The sequence below is a fragment of the Callorhinus ursinus genome, unplaced genomic scaffold (genome assembly GCF_003265705.2).
Source record: "Callorhinus ursinus isolate GAN/ISIS: 27379988/994484 unplaced genomic scaffold, GSC_fseal_2.0 scaffold44, whole genome shotgun sequence".
Lineage (NCBI taxonomy): Eukaryota > Metazoa > Chordata > Mammalia > Carnivora > Otariidae > Callorhinus > Callorhinus ursinus.
Window position 1 is genome coordinate 3,360,690 of NW_027397106.1, and position 20,533 is coordinate 3,381,222.

The 20,533-nt window shown below is 41.4% G+C and overlaps 1 protein-coding gene across 5 annotated transcripts in view; it reads right to left on the reverse strand.

Annotated features, from left to right (window-relative positions):
• The window catches only part of SCN8A (sodium voltage-gated channel alpha subunit 8), a 176,587-nt gene that overhangs the window by 54,422 nt on the left and 101,632 nt on the right, over positions 1–20,533 (reverse strand). For all 5 annotated transcript variants that reach the window (XM_073881974.1, XM_073881976.1, XM_073881973.1 and 2 more), the window contains exons 10-12: positions 19,722–19,928; positions 18,585–18,878; positions 8,552–8,914 (exon numbers count right to left, since the gene is read on the reverse strand). In XM_073881974.1, coding sequence (XP_073738075.1) covers positions 8,552–8,914; positions 18,585–18,878; positions 19,722–19,928 — 864 coding nt within the window. The remainder of the gene's footprint in view (positions 1–8,551; positions 8,915–18,584; positions 18,879–19,721; positions 19,929–20,533) is intronic.

The following is a 20,533-nucleotide window of genomic DNA, read 5'->3' on the forward strand; positions in this document are numbered from 1 at the left end:
AGATTAATGAATTAGTAAGTGGACAAACAACAGACAATCAAAAAGGGCAAATGTTTTTTTAAGAACAGATTACTAAAATTGATAATTCCCTAGCAAGACTGATCAAGAAAAAAAGAAAACACAAATGGTAATTTTCAGGAAAAGGAATGGGAACATTACTACAAATCCTATAGGCATTATTAGGATAATAAGAATATACCGTAATTGTAAGTTGAACCATTGTAAGATGGAAACTTTCTATACAATATTTATATTAGTCAGAGTATGATAAGCTACAGTATGATAATAAGTGAACCCAAAAATCTAAGTGGTCTAACCTAAAAAAAAAAAAGAATATATTGTAAACAACTTCATGTCATTTCACCTTGTATGAAATGGACAAACTTACCAAAACACAACTTATCAAAACTGACAGAAGAAATAGAAAATCTAAATAGCCACATTAGAAGCTGTAATTTAAAAAAACCTTACAATAAATAGAAGTCTAGGTCCAGATGGCTCTACCAGTGAATTCTATCAAAATTTACATAAAAAATAATACTAATACCAATACTAATAACAATTCCTTCAGAAAATAGAGGATAAGGGTATACTTCTCAACCTGTTTTATAAAGTTAACATAACCTGATACTAAACTTGCCGAAAACACCACAAGAAAAACACCACAAGTAAAGAAAATGAGAGACCAATATCCCTCATGAACAATGATGTGAAATTCTTAACAAGACAAGCAAATATATACAAAGATAACACATCACGACCAACAGGGTTTATATTAGGAAGGCTAGTTTCACATTAGGAAAAAAGTCAATGTTGTTCATCACTTTAAAAGAATAAAGGAGAAAAACCATCTGATTATCTCACAGATGCAGAAAAAGAACATTTAATAAAATTCAACATCTCTGCATAATAAAATTTCTTAGCGAGCCAGGAATAGAATGTAGCAGCTTCAACTTGATAAAGAATATCTATGAAAATCTACCGCTAACATTATACTTCTTGATGAAACATTAAATTCTCTTCCTCTAATAATGGAAACAAGGAAGAATGTCTGCTTTTATCATTTCTATGCAATTTTGTATCTCAAGTCCTAGCTAGTGCAATAAAGCAAGAAAAATAAGTAAAAGGCATAAAGGTGCAGTTGCCGTTTTTCACAGAAAGTATTATTGTGCATGTAGAAAACCCTATGGAATTTACAAAAAAAAAAAAAGATCTAATAGAACCAATATGTTAATTTATCAAGGTGATGAGATACAAGGTCATACACAAAAATTAACTGTATTTCTATGTTGTGGCAACAAAAATGAGAAGACTTTAATAAATGAGAATTATACCACATTCACAGATTGAAAGACTCAAGGACATCCATTATTTCCAGCAATCACTATAAGAATTCTAGGCTTTTCTGAAGAAACTGACAGAAAATGATTCTAAAATACATAAGGACACGCAAAGGATCTAGAATAGGAAAATAATCTTTTAAAAAAGAGCTGAATAGCAAATTAATCTCTTAAGAGATTATTTAATAATCTTTAAAATATTTTTTGTTTGGAGGGCTTATGCTATCTCATTTCAAGACTATAAAGTCACAGTAATTAGACAAATGTAGTATTGGTATAAGCACAGACAAACAGACCAAGGGGACAGAACAGTATCTAGAAACAGACCCACACATGTACATCAACTGATTTTTGACCTAGGTGCCAAGTCAATTCAGTGGAGAAAGTAAAGTCTTTTTAACAAATGGTACTGAAAAACTAGATATTCATCCAAGTCAACTCCCATCTAATTTCACACACACAAATTGAGCCACATCAGAGACCTGAATATAAAACCCAGAACTGTAAAATTTACAGAAGGAAAATAACTTCACAATTTTGGGTAATGGCAAAGATTACTTGGACAGGATGCAAAAAACAACATAAAAGGAAAAAACTGGTACATCGGATTTCTTCAAAATTAAAAATTTATGTATCTGATAAAGGACTTGTATCCATAACATATAAAAAACAAATCAATAATGGGTAAAAGTTTTAAAAATAAGCAGCTAATAAAAGATCTGTGAGAAGCCAATAAGCACATGAAAAGATGCTCATCATCATTAATCAGCAGGGAAATGCAAATTAAAAGCAGGTAAGATAGAGTTTATGACTACTAACATGCTAAAATCAAAGACTAACATCACCAAATGTTGGCTAGGATGTGGAGCAATTGGAACTCTAATACACTGTTGGTAGGAGCATTAAAAAAATGGTATAACTATTTTGGAGAGGTGTTTGGCAGTTTCTTATAAAGTTGAATATAACATTTACCATATGACCCAGAAATTTCATTCTGAGATAATTATCCAATATAAATGAAAACATTTATTTACCAAAAGAGTTGCACAAGACTGCTCTCAGGAACCTGAATATCCACCGACAGGAAAGTGGACTAACACAGTAGAGTGTATTTATACAATGAAGTACCTTATCAATACTCATCAATAACAGAGAATGAACTATTGAAACAACATGGATGTATCTCAAAAACACCTTGTTGAGTGAAAGAAGCCAAATAAGAAATACATATTGTATGAGTCCTTGAAAATGAAAGAAAATGCATCTATGGTGATACATATAGAAGAGGTTGCTCAGAGAGGTGAGGGGATTGAGTAGGAAAGGGTACCTTCTGGGAGAGTCTTGTGGTACAAAGAGGTGTAGGGGACAACGCTCAGCTGGTCAGACAGCTCCTACTCCACCACCATCATATCCACACCCTTGGTAACTCTTGGGTGATGGTTACCCATTGCACTGCTGCAATGCTGATTATGCAGTACAATTCCTTTGAGAAAGAATATGGGACACAGAGTGTGTATATAATATGTATAAAATGCTATCTCTAGTGTGGAAATAAATGAAGATCAATCAAGTGGGAAAAGCTATTTATTCTGAGCTTGACGTGGGGAGTCAGCCACCATCACATGTGTTTTGCACTTTAACCGTTTCAAAGTGTGCAATCCAGTGGCTTGTAGTATATTTACAGTGTATTCCATGATATTTCCATCATATCAAAGAAAAACACAGTACTTGTTAGCAGCCAATCCCAAGTCCCACCTCTACCTAGCTCCTTGGCAACCAATAATCTGTTTTTTGTCTTTACAGACTTGCCTCTTCTAGACATTTCATATACATGGAACCATATATTATGTGGCCTTTTGTGCCTGGCTTCTTTTGCTGAGCATAATGCTTTCAAGATTCATTCATGCTGTAGCACATATCAATACGTCATTCCCTTTTATGGCTGAATAATATTACATAATAGGGATGTAGCACATTTTAGTTATCCATCCCTCAGTTGATGGGCATTTGGGTTGTTTCCACTTTTTGGCTATTATGAATAATGATTTTATGAATATTCATGTACAAGTTTTTGTGTGAACACTGTTTTCAGTTCTACCTAGGAGTAGAGTTGCTGGATCATATGGTAAATCTGTGTTTAATTTTTTGAGGAACTGCCACTGTTCTCCAAAGTGGCCACACCCTCCGGGTTGTTGGCTATCATATCTTGTGTCAGATTTTAGCCAACTGAAGGGAAGGGATGCTGCAGTGGACTCTCCCATGTATAGCAGCTTCAGAGGCGCCCTTCCTCCAGACTCTGCTTGGGAGGTGTGTCTCTGCTATTGGCTCAGCTGCTCAATTATTAGCACCTGGGAGGGAGGGCGAGGGCTTCTTCCTTCAACCATGCTGAGACCCAAAGACCAGGGGAAAGATTACATACTCTTTCCTTTCCCCTTCCCTATATATTCAGGTCATTTTTTATTCCTGTAAGTGGAGGTGTTTATTTCTTTTGTTTGTTTTGTTTACTTTGTTGGGGGAGGAAAGAGAAGAATTAACAACATTTTAAAGGCAGGAGCTTCTGCCTTTTTAGAATTCAGCCTCTAAGGAGCTTTCATGTAAAACTATCAGTAACAGAGGAAGCCACTGAGAACCTGAATTACATTCTTTGAAAGTTAAACTCAGTACAAATTTGTTTCATTTCTCTCAACCCAAATGCAAAGTTCATTAGGACATTTAGCCTCGGATTTCCAACCTCCTAAACTGTAGCCGTCCTTCTCAAAGAGATATCCTACAACACCTGCAGATGGCAGATTTTGCCCACATTCCTATAGATCTGCCCAAGGAAGCTCAACTAAATTGCTTTCCCATGGAGATGCCTGAACGGAAATTTATCAGGCAGTTACCTTTCTTGGAACTAAAATTTAGAGCATTTTAGAAGTAGCGTTAGAACCTAGCCATTTATCTCCTGTTCAAGCCTTTCTCAAATTTTTGTAGTAATCTGCTTTAAAATAATTGCACAATAATTTCTTCTTCTCAAAGGTTCTTTAAGATTTTAGAAGGAATGCAACCCTTGCCAAGTCAAGCAGTTCAGGAGAAATCTTAATGTCTACTTCTCATGGCTAAGAAGGCCAAAAAAGTATAGGGAAATAAATGGAAACTGGCTTTCCGAACACCAAGAATGGGCCAAATAATATGCTTCACAGTTTATAAATGTTATTACATTTAATCTTTACAATAGCCCTATAGCACAGGTCCTTTTGTCTCTTTTTTACAGATAAGGAAATGGGCTTAGAAAGGTGACATTCATTTCCCAGGATCATATCAGTAAATAAATTGAAGAACCCGGGCTTCGGAGTTGGTGCAGTGCGCTGGTTACCAGCCAGTGCCCTGGAGTCAGACTGACTGTGTTCAAGCCCTAACCCTACCACTTACTATGTGATGCTGGACAAGTCACTTCATTTCTCTAAGCCTTGCTTTCCTCCTCAGTGAAATGCACACAAGAGTAGTATCTATCAGCTGTGTGCATTAAATGAGATAATCCTTGTGTAAGCTAGTGCAACATGATTTCTGAGTTACTTGTGATTTTTGGATTTGTCAGCAGCATCTGCTTTCTCTGTGAGTGATGAGAGTCTCACCTACTTTTCCAGCTTGGAGATGAAGACACGGGAAAAGTTCCCTTATCCTCTGCTTCAGCAAAAAGCAAAAGTGAAAATTCCTAAACTATTGAAAAATACTCACTAATCATAACTGAATAATTAATGAACAGGTGAAATAGTTTCTGATGAAACTCTAATGAGGTGACGTCTGGGTATCTTTTTCTCCACAGAGAATATTATATTTCTTTTTTCTTTTTAAGATTTATTTATTTGAGAGAGAGAGCACATGCACAAGCAGGGAGAGGGGCAGAGGGAGAGGGAGACTCCCTGCTGAGCGTGGAGCCCAACGTGGGCCTTGCTCTCAGGACCCTGAGATCATGACCTGAACTGAAATCAAGAGTCAGATGCTTAATCAACTGAGCCACCCAGGCGCCCTGAGAATATTATATTTCTTGACTTGAGTCTGAGGAAAAAATATAGATGTGGCATAGCCTAAGCATCAAGACCGTGTGAGACCAGCGTGTGCGCCTCAGCAGCTCCTATACAACTCCACAAAGCATGAGCATACAATGGAAGCACTCTAGTGGTTAATCCACTGGAGACGCATCCCAAATGTTTTGACAGTAAGAATCGCTACATCCTAGCCTAAAGCGGTATTCGCTGCTCCTCTGCTCTGGGCTGCATATAACATTAGTAATCTATTGTGTCCTTCTAAGATGAATGTTTTTCCCACTTCCCAAAGCAGCTAATATTCAAGCAGCCAGGAAGGCCTCTTTGACAGCAGAAAGACCTTGGTTCAAGCTCCATTTCCACGAATCACTAAGGTTCAGAACCTCACCTGTTAAGAGGATAAAACCACCTACCAAACACAACGATTATAAGAAATTAAATGAGATCATGCATATAAAGTGCTTAGCATAACTATAGCAAGAATGCAATATATGGTGGCTCTAATTATTATGTCTGTTGTGGAAAACTGTGAATAACAGAAAAGTGTAAAGAAGAAAAAAAGTCACCTTTAATTTCCCCTCCCAAAGGCAACTACTGTTGACTTCTAGTCAGTCATCCTCTCTCTGTAGGTAGTTTGTCTTTCTATAGATCTGATATCATAGCACACACACACTATGCAGTCTGGGTTTGTTTTGTTTCGTCTTTTTGGCCCTATTAATATAACTTATATAGATTGCCACACAATTAGTAGCTAGGAAGTGCTTCTTTACGGCTTCTAATGAAATAGCGTTTCCTAGTTATGAAGCCTTTGGAGACGAAATAGTCCTGCCTCCCTCATTTCCTGCTACTCTGGGATCTGCCCTCCTGGCCTTGGGAATCCTCAAATCTGTCACCATCATCGCTTGGAACCACTGCGATAATCCCCTAAGTGCTTATAGGGTGTTGAGTGTGCAGGCACCCCAAAACCCAAAGGCAGGACTCTGTGGGCTACAGTGTAAGGTGCTGCAGACAGCCTTACTTCCACAGCCATCTGCTCAACTGCCTCTCAAATTCCTCCCCCCCATATTATAACAGAAGCTGCAAAAAAACCAAAAACCAAACCTGCAAACATGCTCATCTGCCTTTAGCTGAAGTTCAACCTCCTCCTTCCTCAATACCTTTTCTAATACCTACTTTTCAAAGAAAAAGCAAGATGTATTATTTGGCTGAAGTATTTAAAAAACCAGCCAGAATGTCAAAATTTAATTTGGTTCTTAGTATTTGAGTTGCCCAAACTGTACTGTCCATGGTGACCAACCCCTCATTCTCTGCTGATATCATCTCTTGCTTTTTCAAAGTACATAACTGTCTAATTATGGAGCTTAAAAATTTACCTCTAGATATGGAATTAGGGACAAACAAAAATTATATTTAAAGTAAAGATAATTATCTATAACATTTATTTTGGCCAACCATCTGGTTTTGGGGGGATTTTGGAACCAACGTTTGTTATTATTACTGTTCCTATTATAGTTGATATTAAAGAAACAGTTTTCCAGAAGAAAAATGCCTATGTGCCTAAACAGAGAAGGCATTAAAATTCACTGAGAAAGAGAAGATTGTCTTTTCTCTAAGACTCTGGCTCTATCAACGAGCTGTGTGACCTCCAGGAACCCAAATTCTCTGAACTCTACTTCACCATCTAAAAACAGGGATAATGCTCTCCACTTGGTCAGCCTTACAGAAATTTTTATTCAGAGCAAATTAAATAATGAATGTAAAAGTAATTTGTGGCCTGTAAAAAGCTAAACAAACACGTGTGTGTGTGTGGGGGGGGTATTTTGCTATTAAATAAAAAGGCAGGAGAGAAAAGACAATGTCAAACACATCCTAACTGCCTTTTGAATTTTTATCTGTACAGTCAACAACTGTCCTGAAATGTTAAAAACAGATCATTGTGAATTATTCCATCCTTGACTGTCCAGTTCTCCTCCACACATGCATCATGCTAATTAGAGGACCGGCTGTCTTCGTGCTGTGTTAGAGGAAACTGAAGTGTTAGAACAAAACGGACTGGCATGCTATCCCAAGGAGCTTATGCCAGCTAACGAAGGACTGAGGGAGGTTAAGGAGTTAGAGGTTCGGAGAATGAGGATCGCTGAGGTTACAAGAATTTGAAACTACAAAAAAAGGTATAAACAGCTTAGAATTTAAAGAAGTGTTAAGAGATGGCTTTTCCCAAAGAGGGGAGCCATTATCCAAACCCCTAGACAAGTGATTTTACGAAGCTATTATATGTAGCTCCTCCAGAGCCTGACATTTGATTACATTTAAAATTCATCTTTTTGCTTCCCTTTTCCTTCCTCCCCCATACACCATGTGTTCTTGCCCCAACCTCCCACTTTTCCCTCCTTTGATTTATTTCCATTTCAATCCCTTTTGAATGTCTCGCTCGAGTTCTGCACCGGCTTCCCTAACCTCTCCTTGCTTGGCTCTCCCTGGTGCACACCTCCCGCTGGCAGCACCAGGTATCCACGGTCCTCTTTGGAAAAATCACACCTCATTCTTACAGAGGAAACTGGAAAATTATTCTGAGCTATATTGTTGTTGTTGTTGTTGTTGTTTTAGCAGAAAGATAAGAGCTTTAAATTCCAGGCTGTTTCCCTATGAGGAGAGGACGTGGGAGGGAGAGAAGCAACGGTAGTTCCAAACCGGCTCAGACTTGGTCATTGGTGGTGGCAGGACGCCATTCTCATTCCATCCGGGCAGGATCCGCTGGCCAGAGGCATTCAGTCAAAGCCGGGGTGGCGGGGGTGGGGGGGTGGCGGGGGGGGGAGAACAGGTAGGCTGATAGAGACTCGCAAAGATGGAGAGAGAGAAAAGGAGGAAAAAGAAAGCAAAGAGTTGATGGGGTCGGGCAATAGAAACAAGGAAGAAGTTGGTGGGGGGTGGGTGGGAACAGAGCCGGGATTAAAGTGAAAGGGAAAACAAGGAGGGGCTGAAGAGAGAAACAGAAACAAACCAGGAGGGAGAAGACAGAAGCGGCCGGGGGTGGTGGGGACGGTGGGGACGGAAGAGCTGAGCGTGGGAGCCAGAGGCCGGGCCGGAGGGAAGAGAGGAGGGAGCGGGAGAGACTGCCATGCCTAGGCTCGGTCTATGTGTTTACTTCCTTACACTGTCATCGGTAGCTGCCTTATCTATTTTCACCTCTGGCAGGAGCCGCCCGCCGATGTGGGAGCCCGGGCCGCCGATGAGGGACACCACGCCGTTGCAGTCAACCGTGCTGTTGCGCTTGACGCTGCGCCGCAGGCTGGGGAAGATGCGCGACGAGCGGCTGGCCTGGCTGTAGCCGCTGTAGCCGCTGTAGCTGCTGCGGCGCTCGCGGGCCCGGATCGGGATGAAGAGCGAGTCCCGGCGGCCCTCGCTCTCCTCCACCGTGCTGTGCTCGTCGTCCGCGAACTCGTTCTCCGAGCCCGGGTCGCGGAACCGCCCGGGCCCCCTGAAGCTGAAGATGCTGCTTTTGCTGTTGTGCCGGGAGAGGAAGGGGGAGCCCGGGATGCTGAGCAGTGACTGCAGGGGCAAGGAGACAGAGAAAGACACAGAGACACCATGAGACGGGGAGCGGACCCCGCACAGGCTGAGCAAAGGCTGTTTGCCTCCCCATCCTGGCCCCAGCCTTGCACTCCTGCTATCGGGACACAAGTGTTCCCAGAAAGCACTTCTGGGTGTTACGTTTGTAGTACTACTCAACACCCGTAAGCACTCACTTCTTGCCCCATAGCCTCGCAACCAGCTAACCATACCAAAATCCTACTCACCGTTCACCCATGCACTGCAAGGATGCTTTTATCTCGAGCACTATGTAGCTAATCCCCCAGGAAACACATGGGTGTGTCTGTTTCTCATTACTGTGAACTCACATGAAGTGTGCCTTTCATTTACTCAAGCTAGAGTCCATGCCACACTTGACAAAAAGGACAGAATGTAAAAGTGCTTTATCACTTGCTATTCTCTCAATGAGTACACGCCCTCGAGGTAAGTCCTATGCCAACAGTGGTCTTGAAGCATTTTTTGTTCAGTTGAATATCATGTATGTTCCCACCTACTCCATTTTAAAGTCAACATTTTTTTCATCAAAAGTTTATTTTTTTAAGATTTCATTTGACAGAGCGTGCAAAGAGAGAGAGAGAGAGAGAGAGAGAGAGAGCATGGGGAGTGGGAGGAGGGGTAGAGGGAGAGGGTGAAGCAGGCTCCCCACTGAGCAGGGAGCAGGGAGCCCGATGTGGGGCTAGATCCCAGGACCCTGGGATCATGACCTGAGCCAAAGGCAGATGCTTAATGGACTAAGCCACCCAAGCACCTCCATCAAAAGTTTAAATATGTAAACTATATAATTCCCAGCACTATGTATGTATGTATGTATGTATGTATGTAGGTTCCACATGCAGTGTGGAGCCCAACTCGGGGCTTGAACTCACAACCCTGAGATCAAGACCCGAGCTGAGATCAATAGTTACATGCTTAACCAACTGAGCCACCCAAGTGCCCCCTGCACTGACATTTTCTTTATTTTTATTACTATTCTTATTATTTTTTGGATTTTATTTATTTATTTGAGAGAGAGAATGAGAGAGAGCACGAGCAGAGTGCTCGGAAGCAGAGGAAGAAGCAGACTCCCCACTGACAGGGAGTCCAATGTGGGGCTTGATCTCAATCCCGGGACTCCAGGATCATGACCTGAGCAGAAAGCAGATGCTCAACCGACTGAGCCACCCAGGCGCCCCTGCACTGACATTTTAAAATAAAACTTTTATTTATCACTTACAAATTTTTCCTCATTTCTTTTTCTCTTTCAACCCATACTTCCAATTCCACATTCCCTAGAGAATTGTATGCTAATGTATATTTTTATGCTTTACTATATTTTATTGATCACCTTTGATCAACAATTTTCTTTAACAAAAAGTTATAAATAAACTGTACTTAAAATTTTTTTAAATTTTTTATTGTTGTGTTAATCACCATATATTACATCATTAGTTTTTGCTGTAGTGTTCCATGACTCATTGTTTGTGCATAACACCCAGTGCTCCACGCAGAACGTGCCCTCTTTAATACCCATCACCAGGCTAACCCATCCCCCTACCCCCTCCCCTCTAGAACTGTACTTAAAATTAAAAAAAAATTCCTGTGACCAGGAGTCTCTAAGAATTTTTAAAAAATTCTCTTGAATTGATTTTTTATTATAATTCTTATAAGATTGATCAAAATAATACATATACATTTTATAAGTAATTACTAAGCTTAAAAAGAAAATTTTATTAAAACGTATCTCTTAATGAGTTTTTTTTCCAATTGGTGTTTTGGTGATGAAATATTTGTAGACAGTATTATTTATTATTAGAATCAAACATGGCTCAACATCAACATTTCCCTTCCCTATCTAATATTCAGATTTTTTAAAAAAAATTTATTTTATTTATTTGACAGAGAGAGACACAGCGAGAGAGGGAACACAAGCAGGGGGAGTGGGAGAGGGAGAAGCAGGCTTCCCTCTGAGCAGGGAGCCCGATGCGGGGCTCGATCCCAGGACTCTGGGATCATGACCTGAGCCAAAGGCAGACGCTTACCGACTGAGCCACCCAGGCGCCCCTAATATTTAGATTTTTAAGTGCTGAGAAACCTTATTCACATAAATAATATCTTGGAACAGAAGAATCTGGTTATAGTAATAGCACTCAATTCTTCGATCTCCTTTCAAATGATACACCAGAATCACATAGTAAGCTATCAGCAAAATTTATCTTAATGATCTGTTGGCTAACAATCAAATCAGGTAGTCTTACAACTTTACTGAAAGCAAAGAACTCTAAACCACCCAACTTGCCCCATGATTTGTTACCTCGTTGTTAGAAGTATTCCATTTCTTGATTTCTGAGGATGCCAAAAAGGATTCATTTTTATTTACAAATAAAAATATGGGTTACTCTTAAAGAGGTTATTCTTTTACTTAAAGGAACATTACTTAACCCAAAAGAAATGGTTGGAATAATCAAAATATCATTAATTTCAATACATCACTGCCAACTTTTTTCCAACATTAATTTTTTAATAAAATAATTTTATCTTAATACATGCTTTAAGGATATTTTCATCAAAACCTTAAAGCCACAGATTTAGCTCAATTAATTTACAAAACTACCTCCCATATGATATAGTTAGCAAAGCCAGCCCTTATTGTCAAAGCAATTGGCCAAATCAGATTTATTTTTATTTGAAAAATTATGACCTTATTTTTTCTTTTTAATAAATATACTAATATGTATCCAAGTGACATCTATCCCACTCCTGAATTTAAAATACTCCAAAGGCCCAGATTGTAAGACAGGTAAATTTGGAAAGCCTTACATTGGATTTAAATTTTCTGGGTTAAAGAAAACTTAAAGACGCTAATATTTTCAATTGTCCCTTTGTTTGGCATCCCCTAAATTTTTATACCTTAGGGCAATGTGCTACGCTGAAGGCAATGCCTTCCTATTGTGCCTCTGATTTTGTTCTAATGAGAAATGGTAAGGTGGCAGACACAGAGACAGCAACTTTTGGAAGAGTTTATTACTTATAGCTCTCAAGAGAAGGGGGCATGCCACGCCATGCCAGGCAGGGCCTCATGGGAAGGTACTAGGGTCAGTTAGGAGGCAAAAGGAGCAAGGGAAAAGCGTGGTTCAGAGCCTGTATGATGGTTTCCTCAGAAGGAACGGCTGAGGCAGAGTAGGCACATCTGACAAGTTTAGGATTGGGCAGTTTGAGTAATTTCAGCAGGCTCTGGTCTGTAGGAGTGGTCCTAGCTCAGAGTGATTGAGGGCAGGGGAAACTTTGGTTTGGTGTGTCTTGGTGTGTGAGTGTTAGATTAAAAGTTGGGGCTGAGGGTTTGGATTGGTTGATTTGTATATGAAAGGCACACTTCCAGACAAGTTGTTGACTGTCTAGGAATTAAGTTTGCACTGGGAGGGGCAGTCTCTCCCCAGCTGGCAAGGCTCCTAAAATGTCAAAGCATCATAAAATACAGAAAATAAAAATAATTAATACAGTAAGATCCCTTGGGGCGCCTGGGGGCTCAGGTCATGATCCTGGGATCGAGCCCCATGTCGGGCTCCCAGCTCAGCAGGGAGTCTGTTTCTCCCTCTCCCTCTCCCTCGGTTTGTGCACTCTCTGTCTCTCTCAAATGAATAAATAAAATCTTTAAAAAGAAATACAGTAAGATTCCAAGATTGGGTGGCAGGGGGAGGGGGATAGGAAATATCTTTGAGCTTCTACCCACATGTTCAGTTCAGCTGAGGTTCTGTGTTAGATGTTAATAAAAGTGCCTTGGGTGTATGTATCTCCCTAGATGTTAATAAAAGTGCCTTGGGCATATGTATCTCCCTTGCAGGGCTCACTAAAGAGAAATATGGCCAGGACAAGACAAGACTCAGGCACTCTTGGGCTCCTTTGCTAAATCCCATGATTACACTTAATATCATCAATCAATGTCCTAAAAATGTCCTTCAAGATCCTTCCAGCTTTGATCCTAATTTAGTTTTTCCATTTTATCTTTTACTCTTTCCCCTCACAGACCCACCCATGGAGCCACACTGCCTGCAGGTCTGTATGTTCTACACTTCCAGCTGTGGAAATCCTTGCCACCGTCCATGGTCCAGCCCTTCAGCTTCTTCCTCTATAAACCTCCTTCACCCTTCCACAGCCCCGAGCCTCTGTTTTAGAGTACTTGAGCTCTACTTTATACTACAGTTCTTTATATACATGCTTTTAGCTTTCCTTTTTAACCAACTACAAGCTCTTTGGGGGCAATCTGCCTGATTCATCTTTGTATCTCCTGGAGTGCTTTGTATATCGTAGGTACAGTGCTTAATTTAATGAACATGTATTTAGATTATATACTGTAAATTAGCCACCCACACCTGAGCATTACCCCACACCTGCACTGGGTCACTGCCTCACTTCTCATAGAAGTTCACTTCCCTGGACTAAATCTGTGATTTTGCATTAAGCCGATGCTGGCTGCTGACACTACATGGTACATTAGGTCTCCACATTAGGAAAGAGGCTTCATTTATTTGACAGATGATCATTAAATACCCATTGTGTATTAAGTGATATGGATACAGTGGTAAAGAAGAAATACAACATGGTCCCTGGCCTCTTGCACCCTGCAGCCTAGTCAGAAATATATACTATATGAAATCTATTCTTAACTGATAGGAAAGTGATAAGTAAGATAATGATCAATTCAGTGACCTACAAACACACAGAAATGAGGATCCTGAGACAATACACAGTAAAAGAAAACAATCTATTATTCTTTAATTTCATGTTCCATTCTTGGCAAAAGAGTTGCCTGTAATAAATGTGGAAGGGGAAAAGATAATTTGCCCCATCTCTCCTCGGACCCAGCATTCAATCTTGCTCTAGCCCATTCTCTAAGGAGATACATCTTGAGGTTATCCACTTCAGCCTCTCTCCAGTCTCAGCTTCCCTGGGCTGGAGGGTTTCAGTGATGACTCAGGACCCTTGGCTCTATTAACTCCTGGGATCCAGGCTGCTTTATAAAATGCGTGGGCCTTAGCTCCTGTTTTCAAAATCTTCCCTGTCCAGCAATCAGGAGCTTCTGGTCCCTTTCAGGCAGGCGCACCATAGCTAACTAAACATACTACCTTAGGTCTAGGTGCTTGCTTGGGAGAATGGCTCTGGGGTGTTCTTGATTTGAGGATGCGGCCCTCATATTTTTCCACGGAAAAACTGAGGGTTTTAGGGCACCATGTCAGCTGTCTGTTGGGACAAGGCTTAACAATGACAGGGATGCTTAGAATGTGACAAATTGGTGATTTAAATGTTCTATGTCCATGCCATATTTCACTTTTTCTTCACTTCACTTTTTCTTCCCCAAACAGCAGGCATTCTCAAAGTGTGGTCTAGGGACTCCTGGGGGTCCTGTGATCCTTTTAAGGGGGCTCAAGAGGTCAAAACTATTTCATAAATACTAAGATGATATCTGCCTTTATCACTTTCATTTTCTCACAAGTATAGAGTGGACTCTGGGGGCCTGACAGTTTCACAGTATTTGGACTTTCCTGATGAGCTGGTAGTGATAATAATGTATGTGATTTTTTAATACTGTGTGTCAGTACTTGGAAGATCTGTGTAACTCAGTGAATCAGTATTTCCCAAATGATCAATGCATGATACTAAAAATCATTCATGAGTTATAGAGCTATGATGCTAATACAGCGAAGGATTCCTATTTATTTATTTATTTATCTTAAAAAGATTTGTTAATTACATTTTTTTTTTTTGAGCGAGCAAGACAGCATGAGGGGGAGGGGGAGAGGGAGAGGGAGAGAGAGAAAGTCTTAAGTAGACTCCATGATGAACCAGACATGGGGCTTGATCCCATGACCCTGAGATCAAAACCTGAGCTGAAACCAAGATTCGGATGCTCCATCGACTGCGCCACCCAGGTGCCCCAAGGTCCTCAATTTTTAAGGATATCAAGGGGTCCTAAGACCAAAAAGCTTGAGAAATGCTGCAAAGGAAAAATTAAAATACTATGAAAAACTGTTAATACTTACTATTCATGAACTGTCCTAAGCCCTAAAAAACAGCAGTAATTTTATAGAGAAATGAGTAGGAGATGGGGTGGGCAGATGTCTCAAGGGGCTCTCTGAAGATCTGGCAATAAAGGAAACGGATACACACCTGAACTGGCCATGGGAAACGGAAGCTACATTCACTGGTGAGCCAATAAGAGAGGACCATGTATGTGTGGAGGTGAGTGGGGAGGGGTGGCTATGTACCGTAGTGTTCAGGAGTACAAGATTTGTGGTCTGAAGGACCTTGTTCCAATCCCGATTCTAACACCTATTAGCCATATGACCTTAGGTGAGTTAGTTAGTCTCTCTCGGCCTCAGTTTCCTCAGTCATTCTTCCAGAGAAAACCAGAGAAACTGCAGAATAATCCTGGGACAAAGAATATGACTTCCATGTGGGGTTTCTCAGCAAGTCTTGGCAGACAGCCATGGCCTCTAGGAATCTACAATTTTTTTCAGATGGAGAAAGGAGAGGAAGTGAACATTTTCATGCAAAGCAGGACATTTCAGAAGCCCAGTTTTATTTTTTGAGCTAGGGAGCAATCAGTGCGACTCTGTGCTAAAGCCCATAGATTAATCAGAGACCATTCAATAACAGCACTAAGGTATTCATTAACTAGCTCAGTGACGGCTCTCAAGACAAGGGTTGGATGACAACAAAGCTGAATCACACTTTTCCCCCAAAAAAGCTGAACTAGGAGAAAGGTGAGGTGAAGGTGAGACAGAGAGATGGTTCCAGGCCACAAAGAAGTCCCAGAAGGGGGTGAAATCAGATTTATAAAAGTCCCCCATTCAATTGTCCAACAAATATCTGAACGCTAGCCATATGCAGGCCCTGCTTTTAGCACTTCGTCTAAGAGAAGAAAGAATATGAGTCCATGCAGAGTAAAACGCAACACATAAAGAGGTATGTATAAAACATAGTGGGAAGATGAAATGGTAATGTCCAATGAAGTGTGGAATGGGGGAGCTCAGGGAAGGTTTTCTGAGAGAAGCATGTGAAGAGTAAGTATGGTGTGGACACTGAGAGAAAAATAGGGCATCTTAGAGAGGGGGTTTCTGGAGCAAAACTGAGGGTAGGAAACAAACATATGAGAAGCATCTAGCAGTTCCTTTTGGAGTCAGCGCAGGGTGCCTGACAGGGCGCAGTGACTGGGCACTGAGAAGGCCAGGAGAGGGGGGTGCTGGGGCTGCCAGCTACAGGGCTGGCACTTTGTTAGTAAACAGAGGGAATCTGATTAGGGTAATTCCCTCTCCCGTTCTTCATGATAACTATTCTACACTGTCAATATTTTCTTTAAACCCCCTACTCAATCTCTCATTCCCTTCAACAGGACTTTGAATTTCCTGTCTTACTGCACACTAGACACTGTCTGGTGTCATCTTAGTCAACTTCCCACTTCCTACCTACAAACTTATCCACACTCATCCTCCCCTATTATCCTGACATCTGGGGACAAGGTGTCCCTTTCCTATTAAAGACTACATCTATTTTCATATCTCCCAAGTCTATGTTCCATTTTCTTTTCTGTTCTACTCCATTTTCTACCTCCATTTCCCCTTCTTTTGGGCTCCCTGCCCCAGATTATAAAAATAATTTCACCCATATTCTTTAAAGAAGTCTGTATGAGAAGTCTACACTCACTGTCTCCACTTCCCATTCCACTTCCATATGATATTCATCCTTATGCTGGACTGAAATGTGTCTTTAAAGTTCTCAATGACTTATATTGCCAAATCCAGTACATATTTCCAATTCTGAGCACATGAAGCATTTCCGTTAAATTTCAATCCACTGATCACTCTCCTGCTTTCTCCAACCTTTGTGCTCTCAGGGCTTCACTGAACTGGTTCTCTAGGCACCTCTGACGACCACTCATTTGTTTTCCTTCATGAGCTCCATCTCCAATGCCCACGGACATCAGTGGTCATGTCCCTAGCCCACCATTCCTTTCTTTACCTGACACAACCTCTTTGAGTATCTCAAGTCTCACAGTTCCAGTCACCGTCTCTCACCTCAGAACCTCTTCCCAAAGCCATCACTTGCCTGTCTGTGTGTCTAAAAGACCTCTCTACTTGGTTATCCAACAAGTAATTCAAGCTTGGGCTGTCCGTACTGGCAGTTACTTTTCTTCCAAATCTGGCCTGTCCTTTCTTCTCTCCTGCTGCTCCCTCACCAACACACACATACACTACCTAATTCCCATTTGTCCTTTATTTACCTTCCCAAGAAAGCTGTTGCCGCGCCTCCAGGCTGCGGGAGATCTGTGCCCTCTAAAACACTCCAGCCTAGTGCAATTATGGGACAATACGGAACCATCGATGCTATTACAGAAATGAGTGTTAGAGGCCGCCCCACGACAGGGACGGTGTTCGAACCCCCATGAATCTCTAGGACCTGTCGTAATCCCCGACGCATGGCAGGCACTCCGTGACTGCTTGGGGGTGAATAATGACAGCTCTGTTTTACTAAGAAGCGCTCTGTCAATGGTATAGAAAACATGCAGGAGAGGGAGAAAGAGCAGAGGAGACTAACCTGCAGTGGCTAACTGTAGTAGAATGAAACAAAACAAAGGTCTCAACTAAGGATTAACAGGATAGAAAGAAGGGGATGACACGAGAGTCCGCTGTGACAAAACGAACGACACGAGAGAGAGTCCGCTGTGACAAAACGAACGACACGAGAGAGAGTCCGCTGTGACAAAACGAACGACACGAGAGAGAGTCCGCTGTGATAAAACGAACAGGACTAGCAGAGACTGAACTGGGAAGTGAGAGATACAAGGGAGAGGCACAGTGAAGCATCTCTGGGAGATTAAAAAAAAGACACTGGGTACTCTGCCATAAAACTGGTAACTATAACCTATTCTACACCATACAATCTTTCTAGCATTTCCTTAAAATGGGGAATTAAATGGCCTAAGAATTGGATTTTGGTGGTGGTCTTTGAAATCCAAAAATAGGTGTTATGTGGTAATATTTATAGTAACAGAATGCTCAGCAATTATCCATAAGTCCTCTCCTCTCTCTTTCTCTTAGTTTCCCCATTTATCAAAGTTGGCTACAACTGGAGGCTTTTAATCTACCGTAGGCTAATTTATCAGCATGACACTATATCTAGAATAATTAATTACTAGAATTTGCCACACTCAAATAAGGTGACCTAAAGAGTTTCAGGACTCTTTTTTTTTTTTTTTTTAACCCACAATTATATGCAGTTCTTAAACAGAGATGTTTGAAAGCTAAATTCTGGTGTTCCGAGGTTTAAGGAGGAAAGTACTTCCTGAAGTTTCAGAATGGAAGGCCCACTGGTGTGACACGGATCTTCCGGCTGAAGTAAGTCTGCCAAAGGTGATCACACGGTCCTAGGGCTGGCCAGAGCAGTTGGGGGTGGGGAGGACAGCCTTGGAGCAGAGGACCATCCTAACACACCCACAAAGCCTGCCTCTAGGGAAGAGTATGGAGCATGGAGAGATAGGCCAGAAGATGTAGGGAAGGGGCTGGAAAATGAAGAGCCAACGGTGAATTCGAGAATCAAGTGAGATTAGGAAAAGCAGAATTTCTTAGGCTTATTTGACCCAGTGCAAAGAGTTTACCTGATTCATGATGGAAAATTTCCTCCCAATTCTGTTGTCTGGCAGCCGAAAGCCCTTCCTCCTCATACCATCTTCTGACTCCGACTTAAACACCTTCTCAGGATCCCCTTTTTCCTCTCCTTCAGAGAGTTCCTTCTGCTTCCTCTTCTTTCTCCTGTTACGTCTTTCTTTGGCACTCTTGGAACTGAGTTTAGATATTTCAGAGGAGCTGCGAGGAGAGCCTGCCCCTTCTTCACCTTCTTCCTCGATGGCATCTTCTGAGACAGTGCCTGCGGAGGTGGCCATTGCAGCAGCCTAGGGGAGGAGAGGCCGGTCAGAAGCTGTTAACTGGAGCCCCCCGAAGCCACACGACCAGTGCAGATCATTTCCTTTCCCACAGGTAGGGGAAGCAGGGGAAAGGAGGAAGGCGGACCAGCCCGTTGAGGAGGCTGTGGCCAGGACCTGGCTGTCTCCATTTTCTGGTTGATCTGTGTTATGGCACATGGCTCTACGTAACCAGGGCAGAACCCAGTGGTGAGAACTCTGGGATTTATTCTCTCAAGTTTCTCAGACAAGAACTTAGCTGCCTTCTTGGTATCAAAAATTTCTTTGGGGCAAGTCTGAAAATGAATGCTAAGAAACTATATTATATGTTATGGGCCCAACAGTATAAAAACATTTATATATTTGGATAAGGATCAGAAAGCAAAGTGTTAGGGTGGTGGGATCACTAGTCTGTTTTTCAAATTTTACTTTACTATCTTACATGTGTCTTCTTTTCAATTACAACCAATATTTTCATGACTGCAGAGAATCTCTGAGGGAGATCCTAACGATTTCCTCAACAAAAAGGCTGTGCTTACATGAGACGCTATATACCCTGCTCTGGCCACTTGTCTTCCTCCCAGCCACCAGAGCAGCTGAAACTAAACAGTTGAGAAACTCAACTAGAGATCATATTAACAAACAATTGGGCCATTAAGACAAATGGAATAACTGGACCGACCTTCTGCAGTTGTTACTTGGGTTATTTTAATCAGATTAATGACTTCTATTTGACCATGTGCCTAAAAAAGATCAACTGGAATGACAATCAGATGGAGCCTTAGTCATGGTGCTCTGGCAGGAAGTTACTGTAGCAAAGAATTGATCACCAACCTGTGCCTCTTCCTGTTGCTTCTTAAGTTGCTCCAACATTGCTTTGAATTCAGCCTCTTTTTGCTCTGCCTCCTCCAGGGTTGCCTGATTCTGCTCTTCATAAGCCATGGCCACCACAGCCAAGATCAAGTTCACGAGATAGAAAGAACCCACAAAGATGACCAAGACGAAGAAGATCATGTACGTTTTCCCAGCTGCTCGTAAAGTCTGTCAAGACAGAAACCATTTTCTGAGTCACGTGCATCAAATGAACCAGGATGAAAATAACTCGTGGGATAATACTCCTCTGCAGGGGCACCACTGCCTTTTGAGTAGAACAGTCCTTTATTGTGTGGTGCGCCTTCATATTGCAGAGCACTTAGCATCCCAATGGCCAAATGGCTTCCTCTATTCCTCAACTCAGAGTAAAGGTCACTAGTACCTCCCAGTCATTGTGACAGAAAAAAATCCTCTTCCATTTCCAAATATTCCTAATATACTCCTTTCATGGAAAAACACTTGATTCTTTTTTTTTAAAGGAAAAAATGCTCTGAGCTAAGAATTATATTTGACTTTGTTAGTTGGTTCTAAAACAAGTATAAAGAAAAGAATACAAGACTTCAGCTTATTTATCTATGGGTCCTCAAAGAGCATTAATAGACAAATTCCATCTTAGGGATCAGGTCCAAGTCACAGAAAGTCCCCCTCTTAAGTGACATCCTTCCTTATCCTTCTGCAAGAAGGTGGGTTTTTAAAGAGGGATATGGCATAAAGAACAGGAGAGAAAAAAGAAGATCCTCGGACTATTCCCTTCACTATTAGTGAGCAAACAG